General features: G+C 49.6%; 1 protein-coding gene across 1 annotated transcript; it reads left to right on the plus strand.

The window, feature by feature from the left end:
- The first annotated feature begins 1,379 nt into the window (after positions 1-1,379).
- LOC112314513 (cytochrome P450 4B1) lies at positions 1,380-12,706 on the plus strand. Its single transcript, XM_053919688.1, has 8 exons — positions 1,380-1,559; positions 9,247-9,386; positions 9,567-9,613; positions 10,061-10,207; positions 10,924-11,082; positions 11,842-11,906; positions 12,008-12,090; positions 12,523-12,706. The coding sequence occupies exons 1-8, from the start codon at positions 1,380-1,382 to the stop codon at positions 12,704-12,706; spliced, it is 1,005 nt and encodes a 334-aa protein (XP_053775663.1).
- The last annotated feature ends 415 nt before the right edge of the window (positions 12,707-13,121 follow it).

A 13,121-nucleotide genomic window follows, 5' to 3' on the forward strand; every position in this document is an offset into this window, starting at 1 on the left:
CCCCAGGATCTAAGCTAGAAGTTGTCTCACCCATTCTCCTCTTATTGATCATTGCTCATCCAAAACCAGCTATGTGAATATTTAGTTTAATTGTACTGAACACCCCATGTGGAAGCTGGGTGCTTTACACATAGTATCTTATTTAAACCTCTGAACAAGCTTATGAAGTAGATATAATATAACCTGTGTTGGACAGGTTAGCAGCAGAGATTTAGAGAGGTTAAGAAAGTTGTCCTGGGTTAAGTGTGTATCTCAGGACAGCTATGTCCATTTACCATTTTCTAGGCTAGCCCTGTCTCTTCCCAGGTGAATCCTCAATGGTTTTTGCCAGGAGCCATGGCTCCTTTATCAGGTGGGAACTCCCTCAGGCTCTCCACAAACACTCCATGATACCATCAGGCTGAGCCCACACTAACAAATGAATTCACCATAAACTATGGAAGTCTTCTGATGGCAGTTCCTGCAGCCTTACTCTCTGACCTGCATGACTTGCATTTTTTTTATTGATTTTTTTTTTTTTTGAGAGAGAGAGAGGGAGGGAGGGAGAGGGAGAGCACACCACTGATTTCTTGTTCCACTCATTTATGCATTCGCTGGTTGTTTCTTGTATGTGCGCTGCCTGGGGATCCAAACCCAGACCTTGGTGTGCTGGGATGACCTTCTAAGCACGTGGGGTACTGGGCCGGGGTGACTTGCACGTTTAGTGGAACACTCCATGATCTGATCCAAAGCACGGAAACACAAACGTGCTATTTCAGAACTGTCTTGGATTTCCTTTTATTGTTCTTCCACTTTGCTTTCCCTGCCTATGGGAGGAATGGGTAGGGTGTTTCCCCAGCAGAGGATTTGGAGGCCGTGTTGGCATTGTACCACTCTCTGAGTCAGCACCTGTGATCTGAGTTCAGAGATCAGAGTTCCAGTTCTCCCAGTTTTCTGGTTTGTCCCCTGCCATCTCCATGCCAGCTCCAGCCTTTGCTCTTCTCCTCCCTGCTGGCAGGCTGACTGCTGCATGCTGACTCTCCCAGGCTCCCTTGCCATCTTGCTTGTTGTTGGGTTTGGCTGAAAGGAGATACCACTAGGCGCTTGGAGGGTGGGAGAGGAATGGGGCTGGGATATTTCTTCTCTGCTCCTTCCCTAAAGGCTCCTTCTTTGAAGCCTACCACCTGCTTTCTCTCCAGCTGTTTTGAGACTAGTCAGCCAGGCTGTTTCTGCTGTTGCCTGTGACTTTTGGGGCTGCTTTCTCTGCCTTATGAAGCTTCTCTCACTCTGGGCTGCTGCTGCTAGTTTGGCTGGGAGCAGGATCAGGCAAGGTGCCAGCATGGAGAGTATAAGTGAACCAGAAAGCAGCCAGAGGAGCCTGGGTGGCTGCAACTCCAGCCATGGGGCCTGTCTTGCTCTCCCTGAGCCTCTCCCACCTGGGCTGTTGGGCTTCTGAACTGATCTTGGTCTTAGGCTTCCTCAAGCTCATTCGTCTGCTGATGTGGAGGCAGTTTTTGGCCAGGGCTATGGACAGCTTCCCAGGGCCCCCTACCCACTGGCTGTTTGGGCACACCCTTGAGGTAGTGGGCGGTGCTATGAAGAGGGAGGGGTGGAGAAAGAAAATGGCCTCTTTTTCTTCAGAGGCCAGCCCAGTCTCCTGGGGGCCAAGGAAGGAGACCCTACTAGGGCAGGGAAATGATATCCTGGGAGCCATGGTTTCCATTCAGCTTTGCCACCCTATCTTCCCCTCAGTTTACCTTCTGAGCTGGCCTGGATGGGGGCACTTTAAAGTTGGAGCCCAAGCGGGCCACAGACTCTTTCCCATTGTTTTGAGGTCCAAGGTTCAGACAAAGGCTCTGCTAAGGGCTTGGTGATAACATCAGGGCAAAAATCCTGGGCAGTCTGATAAAATTAGGCAATCTCATTTAAAGCTTAATCAGAGTCCTCTTCATTCTGTGCAATGTAAAGATTTCAATTTCAAGGCAGACAATTAAAGTGAAGGCAGAGATGAATACTGTCACCCCAAGACCACCCAGGCCATCTAAGCTGTTAGTGCCACCAAAGGTGGGTTTCTCCTGGCCATGCCTATGGGCTGGCTCAGGAATTATGACATCTTCTTGGGTTCATATCCTCACTTGCTCTGCCCAGTTACCTTAGGGTGGGGAGACCAACTTAACACCCATTGTCAGGAACACCTTTTAGCTCCCTGCCTTCATGGGGATCTAGACCAGAGGTTTCTGCTCACAGGGAAAGGAACACCTACAGTGGAATCAACTGAGAGAGTAGATTCCTCGGCCCAAAGCCCCTGGAGATCCTAATTAGCATATTGCCAGTAGAAGCCTGACTTTAAAAACTTCCATGAGAGTATTGCTCTGCAGCCAGGTTTGGGAGCCCAGGTATAGAAGCCAGCGATTAAAGCTTAGAGAGAGGCATAATCAAATTCTTCTACCTCTTGAGTACCTTCCCTGATTCACAGTCTGGGGAATTGCTTCTCTACCATGATTGATGCTATAAATGAACTTGAACTTCGGATGAGGATTGCCCAAGCTTATTCTTGCCCCCACATAATCTCCTCTCTCAGGAAGTCCAAGTAACCTTGGAGACACCCAGGAAAGGAAAGGATGCATCAGAAAGGTGAATCTGACCCAGGCCCTGCTCTCAAGAAGCTTACTGTCTAGAGGGGAAAGCTGAGACCAGAGCCTTCAATGTCCCAGGCTGGGTTGGGTGCCTAACCAGGAGTTTGCATCAGCCTCTTGCTCTGTATATCAGCACTTGTTTCATTGGGGTGTCATTTTCTGTTTATTTGTTCATCTTTCCCAATATTGACCATGACTCCTGGAGGATAGAGATCTGGCCTGATTCACCCCTGTACCCTCAGGTTCTAGCACAAAGCCTGGCACAGAGTAGGCATCACTGAATGAACAAACAGTGGATGGTAGAGAGTAGGGAGAGGTATCAGTAGAGGAGAGAGAGTGATGGAGAAGACTAGTGGAGGAACCAGGAGGGGTTTGGGAGAGGTTTTGCTAAGTACAGAAAGAGGTGATGGAAAGGACGAGGTCTGACCCTAATAGTGGTATAAGAGGCATTTGGGAGACCTTCAATCCCTATTCTCTCACAGCCCCTCCACTTTCTCTTGCCTCCAGTGAAGCTGGGTTTTCTAGGACGGGCACCTTGCTCCTCTACCCTCACATCAGAGTTTGCTCTTTTTTACCCCCAAATTCCACCTTCCCACTCTCCCTCCATCCACTACGACCCACTTTGAGAGTATGTGGAAGGCCTGGAACATGGCTTAGCCTCCAATACAAGTTACATGAAGGGTGTTGGCACCAGGAAGGGCAGGGAGGGGTCGATGATCTCTGGAACTACTAAGGTTCCCTGGGGAACTGTGGCAGGCTCAACAACTCTGAACTCCCCTAGGGCTTGGCACCTCTGCTCTGGTTGGATCCATGCTGCAGCTTGAGAAATAAGAAGACAAGGGGAGGGATTATTTTCCCTAATGTGTGTATGAGAAAATTGAGGCTCAGAAAGGGCAAAGAATTTGCCTATGTCCATGTCGTAGCTCAGCAATTGAGTTGAGGCTAGACCCAGGACTCCTGCCTTTTCATTCAGGATAAAATCAGTTAATAAAAAGTGACTGCAGCCCTGGCTCAGTTGTTTGGAGCATTGGTCCATACACCAAAAAGTGTTGCAGGTTCAATTCCTGCTCAGGGCACATGCCTAGGTTTTAGAGTTCAATCCCTGGTCAGGGCATGTATAGGAGGCAACCAATTAATGTTTCTCTCTCACATCAATGTTTCTTTCTTTGTTTAAAAATCAATAAATGTATCCTTGGTTGAGGATAAAAAAAGTGATTCCTAGGCCAAGTGATAATGGGAGTAGGAAAGGAGGAGAAGGACTTGTGGTAGAAGGAAGGGCCTGGGGCAGGGAGGAACTGTCCATCAGAATTAACTTCTCCCTTCTTGGTCTCATGTGCAGCCTATAGGTTCAGAAGCATCTACCTGTCATCCTCCTTAATTCTAAGAATGTGTTTCCTCAAGTGGGTTTATGTCCTATTCTTCAGGGGCCTGCCCATTCCTTTGCATATAATGGGTGCTCAGTTATATTATTGGCCTGAGGTTAGGGCCCCTAGGATGGACCCACAAATCTGATCTGTGTTGGGGTTGGGAGAGGGAATGTCAGCTGCCTGCCCAGGAAAGACCATCCCTTGAGACTGCATGGAGACATTAGGCCTCTCCTTACCTCGGTCCAGCGGAGAAGGACATGAAGGAGGACGGGGTGGTGTCTGGCCATGTTCTCAGGGCAAAAGCACTGGCAGTCAAAGAACTGAGGAGACAGGCCTTACTTAAAAACCTGCCTGGTCCAAGGGGAGGGTGGTCCCCACAGCACCCCATTAGACCTGTGGGCCCAGGGATGGGGTACTGTGTGGTTGGGCCACACTGTACTTTTCTACGAGGGCGTAGGTGTGCAGAAGGATCAGGCTGCCTGTGGGCAGACGAAAGGGTGGGTGACCAGTTATGTAACTTAGAGGAGCTGGCCAGGCAGCCATGTGAATCCTCAGACAGAGGATACGCCAGGGCTTTGAATGGGGTGGCAGTTCCAGTAGTGGGGTCAGGTGCTGAGAGTTCTCCTCACTCCTACCAGGCTCCTGGGGCAATCAAGGGTATGTAGAGAAAGCTGGGCATGGGAGGTAGGGGCTGGATCAAGCGGTGGATATGGTTGGCATGAGATCAGGGCCTCCTGTCTTGGGTAGGCATGCCGCAGAGGGGCACACCCATGACTGAGGAGGAAGGGAGTGGGCTGAGATGAACCAGGTCAGCCCAGGGCTCCTTCCACCCTTGAGATCCTATGAGTCTGGCTTCTCTGTGACTGAAGCCTCTCCCTGCCCCTGTCCAGTTGGGCTTCCTGGACTTGGGAGGGATGGACAGGAGACGAGCAGTCATGGTGATTAGAAGTTAAGTTGGTGAGGAAAACCCAGAAGGTCAGATGGAAAAATAAGAGACGCTCAGGATGAAGGGGGCACCTGTAGGAATGCCAACCAGCAGGGAGGAAGATAAGGGGTCAAGGACAGCAGAAGTTTCCTCTTACTGGTAGATGGAAACGATGTTTATCACTTTGTATAGTGACAAACTTTTTGATATTGTGTGCATCAGGGCAGTAAGACACTTACAACGCCCCTACCCCAGGCCCCGGGTTAAACTCAAGATGATAATCCCAAGGCAATGCGTGAGAAGATTAATGGGGAGATTTCACTGGCCTGTGCAGAGGGCCTGGCAGGAGAAGAGCCCCAGAGAAGGCAAAAGACGGGTGGCTGGAGACCAAAGTAGCCAGGTCCTGTGTCCAGGGCCCTTGGGGACAGTGGCTTGGGTCAGACACTATCAGATGCTCAGTGTCCTTCTTCGAGGCTGTTTCCTGGAAGACACATGGATTTGTTGTGTGGGTGAGGATCATGCAAGGGTACTTTACTTGAAGGAAAAACAAGGCCAGCACGTGCACAGACCTCAACACGACTGCGCATAAATCTAGGGGATTATGCACCTGAACATAGCAGCCCTGACAGACTTCAGTGTGCAGAAGGGAGGGTGGGGGCTCTCACCTGAGTCAGAGCAGTACTAGTCTACAAGCAACAGGCAAGTCAGTTCATAGCTCTGAGCCTCAGTTTTCTCATCTGTAAAATGGGAATAATTATCCATTCTGCATGAGGCAATCTATGAATTTGTGTACATAACACCTGACATATATGAGATACTGAATACATATCTGTTCCCTTCCATTTCCTATGTCAAGAGACAGAATGCAGCCCTGACTGGTGAGGCTCATTTGTTGGGCATAGTCCTGCAAAGCAAAAGGTCAATAGTTCAATTTCCAGTCTGGGCACCTGTGTGGGTTGCGGGCTGGTCCTCGTTTGAGGTTCATATGATAGGCAACAAATCGATGTTTCTCCCTCACATCAATGTGTCTCTCCTTCTCTTTCTCTCCCCTTTCCCCTCTTTCTAACATAAATAAATCTAATATTAAAAAAAAAAGAGAGCCCTGGCTGGGGTGATCAGTGGATTGAGTGCTGGCCTGTAAACCAAAGGGTCGCTGGTTCGATTCCCAGTCAGGGCACGTGTCCGGGTTGTGGGCCAGGTCCCCAACAAAGGGCAGATGAGAGGCAACCGTACATTGATGTTTTTCTCCCTTGCTCTCTCATTTCCTTACCCTCTCTAAAATAAATAAATAAAATCTTTAAAAAAGAGGAACATAGAATATAGAAATAAGCAGCAAGTCTGGATTAGCCAGAGCAGGCATTTAGAGCCAGCTGGGAAAAACAAATAAACATCTGCAATGCTGTTTGCCAAACTGACTCCCTGATTGAGTAAGACTTTGGGCTGCTTCCTAATGAGACTGACTATCCCTGGCAGTGTTTACACTGGCCAGATGCTTTGTGTGCTCTCTCCGCTCCTTTCTTGTCTTCCTTCTTTTTCATTTCCTCTATTCAGTCCATTTGTTCCACACACACTTTATCAAGTACATACTGTTTCCGAGGCCCTGTACTGAGACCCACAGTGACCTGGAGATGCCACAGATGTGAGCTGTGCACTTGGAACTCACAGCCCAGAGCAGACTCAGGGCTCCTGGGTATGAACCCCACTTCTATTGCTAACTAACCATGTAACAGAGTTTCCCTGCCTCATCTATGAAGTGAGAATTATAATAGTCTCTGTCTTGCAGGATTTTCTGAGGATTAAATGAAAGAATTCAGGATTAGTGCAGTGTCTGACCACATTAAATACTCAATGACTGCCAACATTAACATTATTAATATTTTTGGTCATGGAAACAAGGAATTATAACACCAAGCAGAGCGTGGGTAAGGTACAAACAGTGCTGGAGAGGCCTGGAGCAGGCAGATTTCACTCAGTGGAGGATAGAGAGGTTCAGGGAATTCATGCTGGATGTTGAGGAATAGGCAGTACTCAGCTAGAGGGTGTACATGGAGCAATGAATGGTATCAGCAAAGACACAGACATGATGCCACACCCCAGGAGGTCTTCTTAATTTTAGACATTCAGACACACAAGGCTGCCATAGGCACAGTTAGCATCAGACATCTCTGAGGATAGGGGCAGCCTGCCAGCAAGGGCGCTTCAGGCATTCCTCACAACATCCACATCAGCTATCAACCATCCACCTGCTCCTAAGGGGCTGGCCAGGGGCAAGGACATGAGATCCACATTGGGGTTGTGCTTCCACCTCGTCTTTGAATCCTCAAGCCCCACGGACTCTCACTGACTGTCCCAGGGTTCCTGCAAGAGCCTTGCACTCACCCTCAGGAAAACCCAAAGCCTGTGTTTCCATCAGGTGTTTATCGTTCACTCATGGTTCTTCCCAGTCCAGATGTATTTACCAACCAAAGTTCATTTTTGTTATAGCCATGTTGCCTAGCAACACAGTTGACATCCTACAGGTATCAAGTGTACAATAAAACAAAGTTAAAGAGTGGAAGCCAAGGTCAGCTTCCATGTGACAGGGGACAAGTTTTGGTTAGTCCTTTACCCATAGGTGGAAATATCTTAGGGCATGTTCAGAGCACATTATTCAGTGTAGCTGGGTGCATTTGGGAGTAGGATGAGTCGGGAGAAGCAGGGAGGAAGCTTGGAGGAAGAATTTGGGGAGAGGTGGGCTTAAAGGGGAGGGAACTACTTGTCGAGGGCTCAGCTTGTGGAGAATCCTGCTCTAGGTCCTTTCACGCATATTTTATCCTTTAAGGGGCTTGAATGCCACCTGACAAACCTAATAAGACACACGCCCTGCGTGATTTCTGTAATGCTGAAGCAATCCTGTCAGCTAAGTATTATTACCCCCATTTTACAGATGAGGAGAGTAAGATTCAGAGAGTCTAACGAACTTGCCCTAGTTCATGCATCTAAACAACAGGGAAAATTTGTATTCAAACCAGGTCGTCAAGCTCTGAATGTTGCTGGCCATGGAGTCAACTTTCCTGGTTCCCACCTTGGCAAGGTACCTCAGATCTCTGTACTTTAGGCTCCTCTTTCTAAAAAGGAGCTTCAAAGAGTTATTGTAACCATTGGATGAAGTCAAGATGTAAGGTGCCGAGAAGAAGGCCTGGCACACAGCAAGCACTTAATAAATGTTAGGTGTGCTTCCTCCCAAATGATGAAGCTCAGACTTCATTCTGAGACCATGGGCAGGGCATTGAAGGGTCTGAAAGACCCTGTCGAAATAGAGAAAGATGGATAAATACATAATGGTACATCCATATAGTGGAATAGTATGTAATTGTTGAAAAAATATTGATGGACAGTTAAATGCACTAGTTTGAAAAGTAGGACAAGATATGTTAAATTTTTTTAAAAGGCAGGTTTGGAAAGGTATTTAGTGTATACTCTAATTTTACATGAACACCTCTGGGTGCATAGATGTGGTTAGTAAAATTCCCAGAGGGCACACACCACACTCAGAATGATATCTCCAACCTCAACTCAGGCCATTGTCCCACCATGAGGCCATTCCTGGAAGACCCAGTACTTTTTCCTACCCCAGAACCTCTGTACCTGCTGTTGCCTCCACCCGGAATGCCCTTCCCTTACTCCACACAACCAGAGTCTTATCGTCCTTTGGGTTTCACCTTAAATGTCATCTCCAGCAAGAAGCCATCTGGATCGCTGTTATCCAAGCAGGTGCCCCTGTTAGTCTCTCTTGTAGCACAGTGCTTATTTCCTTCTTAGAACTTACTATGGTCTCAACGATTTTACTTAACCGTTTATGTGTCTTATCAGTCTTCCCCATAGAATGAAAGGGCAGGACCATGTCTGTCTCATTTTCTTGATATGTCAAACAATGCCCTGCACACAGTAGGTCCTCAATAAAAATGTGTCAAATGACTTAACAAGATGGAATCATGGTGGTTTCCCTTTTGAACAACAAACTGGGACTATCTTTCTAATGAAGAGTTTAATGCTGAAAGTAAATCTCTTTTTGGCTACAGTGTAGATAGAGCGTTAGTGGCAGGAACCAGAAGGCAGCAGGCTGGTCATTTTGGGGTTGTTGAGCCAACCCAGGTGCAATAAGAGAGTGGTTTGGATGGAAAGCAGTGGCTCTCTGGCTGGAGAGGGGACTGAACCAGAGATGAACTGGGTGACAAGCTGGGAATGGGGTGTAGGAGGAGGGGTGGATACTTCTTGGGCCTTCTGGGCAGGCTGGAGGACTCATTGTGGTTGGTAATGCTGGGTTCCTGAGCGGCCTGGCTGTCTGTCACCATTACAGATCCAGCAGACAGGGAGCCTGGACAAGATAGTGTCCTGGGCCCAAAAGTTCCCCTACGCCCACCCACTGTGGTTTGGACAGTTCCTTGGCTTCCTGAGCATCTGTGAACCTGAATATGCCAAAACCGTGTACAGCCGAGGGGTGAGCATCCTCGGGAGAGGGCAGGACTTATTGAGAGCAAAGGGATTGTGCTACCATGTGGGGAGGAGTCTTGGGCCTGTACCCTAAGTAGGGCAGCAAAGATTCACATCCTATTTATCAATGAGCCTCCTTTGGAAACCCCCCAATCCTGGCTGAATCTGATCTTCTCTGTCTCCTACAGACCCTGAGGCCTCAGATTTGTATGACTTTTTCCTCCCATGGATTGGTGAGTGGTCATGCTCCGTGATCCTGGTGCTGGGTGACAGGATCCTTCCCTATCCTGTCCTCACTCAGTCACTTACCCAGGGAAGTGGGGCCCAGGTACCTTCTCCTGCTGGGTGTGTCTTCTGCCCAGGACAGGTAGGGCAAGGGGTCTGGGAAATGTGTGAGTGTAAGGAAGGGCTTCTTGGAGGAGCTGGCTCTAGAATTGATCCTAGGAGATATTACAGGTGGTGCTGCCCAGGGCAAGGGCTTGAGGAAAGGTATGGTCATGGGCCCAAGGCTGGTGTCACAAGAGGCTACGTGGCTGGAAGGTAGAGCTGGGTTGGGATGTGAGGTTGGGTGGAGAACTAGGATAGGGCTGGGTGAGACGGGCCTGCTTAGCCCTGGACTGCCAGAGATGGGGCAGAACTGTGTGCACTGACTAGCCCTCCCTCTCCCATCTCTTCCCCAGAGAAAGGCCTGCTGGTCCTCCAGCAACCCAAGTGGTTCCAGCACTGCAAGCTGCTCACACCTGGCTTCCATTATGATGTGCTGAAGCCCTACGTGACAGTGTTTGCCAAATCCAGAAACACCATGCTTGTGAGTTCCCAGTGCCAAGGTCTTGGAGGTGTTGGCTGCTGGCCAGCCCCTCTGAGCCCAGTTTTCCCTGGGGGAGGGCAGTGAGGGGAATGCTGAGGCCCTGAGGTCCTTCCTGCCCATAGCAGTGCCAAGCCTTGCTATGCCTGACACCTGCTGCCTGCTGGGGGCTGACTAGCTGTGGAGCTCCAAGTGGCCAGGCATCCCTGGCCCTTGTCTGCCCCAGGATACCCAGGCATTTCCCACAGACTGACGGGCCTCTGTGGGACCCAATAAGGCTCCAAATCTACAGGAGCAGATTTGAGGGATGCCTATTTATGAGGAAGGCTATTCATGTCCGAAAAGTGTGTCCTCACTATCAACAACTGCCTAAAACAACGCCATTTGCAACTTTTCCTTAAAAGGGATGGCCAGAACCTAAGGGACTGTCTCTTGTGGGACTTCTGTGGGGCTCTCAGACACAGGAGTGACCTTGTGTCTGATGGCTGGGTGCACTCACACCCCTAGGGTCCTGTGCTTTCCCTTCCTAGCAGTGAGGGTGAGGGAAGGATGGAGAAAAGTGGAGTCAGAGCCCATGGTCTGAGTGGCCACCCTATGTCAAGTCTGTCCTGAACACTTGGTGCACTTGGTGCACTTGGAACACTTGTTCCTCTGAGCCTTGGGTGTGTGATGGTAGTGTAGGGGAAGTGGGGGCTGGAGCCTGTCTTCCTGCAGGACCCCGCTGCTGCCCATCTCCAGAAAAGGCTCGTTGTGTTACTGGCAGGGATGATCTGGCCAAGATGACCTACTTGACCATGTCCATCAAGGAGAGCCTCCACCTCTACCTGCCTGTGCCTCAGGTGTACCACCAGCTCAGCAAGCCTGTTACCTTTGTGGATGGCTGCTCTCTACCTGCAGGTGGGAGAGGGTGCATTTGGGGCTGGAACCGGAGTCTTTGAAGATGCTTCTCTGGCACTCTCTGTGCCTTTGGCTGAATCTTTGCACCCATGGCAAAGAACTCATGCTTTGTGTTGGCCTGGGTCCAATCCTGGCTCTATAACATGGGTAAACTCCTCTACCCCTAAATTCTTTTTCCTCTTCTGTAAAATGGGGCTGAGGAGAGACCTGCCTTACAAGGTTGCTGCCATGAATAAATCATCAGGGCTGTTGTATCACCATGCAAGTTGTGCCTTGAACAACTTCAGGGGGCATCATTCACATAGACTCTGATGTGTGCAGTGCCAACCTGTACAACTCTACGTGGGGGCTTTATAAAGAAAGTTCAACTCTGTATCTGGCACATGGTCTGCACACAGTGACTGGTAGCTGTCACTATTGACAGCATAATGCTATGAATAACTTGCCTTGAGAGTCAGTTCACTAAGAACCGAAAGTGTGTAATGGTCCTTGTGTGTCCTGCCTTATGGTGGGGGTGGGTTCAGTCCCTTTTGTTCATTCCACAAATGTCTGTGTCGGGTGCTGTGCCCAGTGCTGGCCTATAGGACGTAGGCATGATGATGATCAAAAACACCTGATGTGTTGAGGGTTGTCACGAACCTTCTGCTGAGGCAGAGGCTGGTGTCTAGCTGGGCAGACAAGAAGGGATCCTGGCCCTGTGAGGAGGTGGGCCTGGCTGCCCAGGGCCACCTGGTCACCTTCTCTCTGCTCTGCCCATAGGCAGCCTGATCTCTCTGCACATCTATGCCCTCCATAGGAACAGTGCTGTGTGGACTGACCCTGAGGTTCCCCATTCCTGGGTCTGGGGGTCAGATGGGGAGGGAAGCTGTGGAGAGTCATCTCCCTCTGGACCTGGTGTGTATTTAAGCCTGGCCTGTCCCTTCAGGTCTTTGACCCCCTGTACTTTTCCCCTGAGAATGTGGCTGGATGCCACCCCTTTGCCTTCATACCCTTTTCCACTGGGCCCAGGTAAGGAGAAGCCTCACATTTCCAGTCCCTCAGAACTGGGGAGGTGAGCATGGAGGATGTCATGGGGCAGGCATCACTTTGGGGAGCTCTGTGATGTGGGGGGCCATGCTGGGTTGTGGTGATTCTAGAACAGGTTAAGTTCCAAGGACCTTCTTCATTCCATTAGCATATTCATGTCACTAGCAAGGGGTGGGGTTGGTGAGTCATTGCAAGAGTCCCCCTAAACCAGAATCCTCAATGGGAATCTACTCAACAGTTGTCTGGGACCCTACCATGTACTCATGACCTGTTTCTTAAGCCCAGGTCGATCAATCGATCAGCCAATTAGTCATTCAAAAATAGTTATTGATTTTTGTTTGGCTACTGAGAGCACTGGATCTCACCACTTTGGACACCCCATTGTCTGATGCCTCTTTGTGTTGCTCATTGCAGGAACTGCGTTGGGCAGCAGTTTGCCATGAGTGAGATGAAGGTGGTCACGGTCCTTTGCTTGCTCCACTTTGAGTTCACCTTGGACCCGTTGTGGCCACCCATCAAACTGCCCCAGCTGATCCTGTGCTCCCAGAATGGCATCTACCTTCACCTGAGGCCACTGGGCCCAGGCTCTAGGAAGTAGCTCTGCCAAGAGTAGGGCCCCAGACAGCCCAGGCTGTGGCCTTTCCCTGGGCACTGCCCCCTCCAAGCTTGGTTGTGGAGCAGCTGTGGCTCCCTGTCCTTGGGAGGCTTGTGTTATAGAAGGGGAGTTGGTACCCCCTAGACAGTCACCTTGAGGATGGTGCCAGAAAACAGGTATGTCTATGAATGCTTACTGTGCATGTATCCTGACTCATTCACTCAGCAAATGTGGTGAGAACCCACTTGCTTCTAGACTCCCCCTTTTCCTTTTGTAATAGGCAATCTTTCTAAAATGTAGCAGAAACTTACAGTCCAGTCTGGGTGATACAGTGAAGGCAATGGAAGCTGTGCCTTGTGATTCCTGGTTATGACCAGGCACTCGCCCAGTCCACATGACAGAGGGGTGGCTTTGGGGC

The sequence above is a fragment of the Desmodus rotundus genome, chromosome 3 (assembly GCF_022682495.2).
Source record: "Desmodus rotundus isolate HL8 chromosome 3, HLdesRot8A.1, whole genome shotgun sequence".
Classification (NCBI taxonomy): domain Eukaryota; kingdom Metazoa; phylum Chordata; class Mammalia; order Chiroptera; family Phyllostomidae; genus Desmodus; species Desmodus rotundus.

Coding starts and splice junctions, on each gene's coding strand:
- LOC112314513 (XM_053919688.1), top strand. CDS start 1,380: ATGGGGCCTGTCTTGCTCTCCCTGAGCCTCTCCCACCTGGGCTGTTGG. Junction 11,907..12,007: donor CTGTGTGGACTGACCCTGAG/GTTCCCCATTCC, acceptor CTGTCCCTTCAG/GTCTTTGACCCCCTGTACTT. Junction 12,091..12,522: donor CCCTTTTCCACTGGGCCCAG/GTAAGGAGAAGC, acceptor TGCTCATTGCAG/GAACTGCGTTGGGCAGCAGT.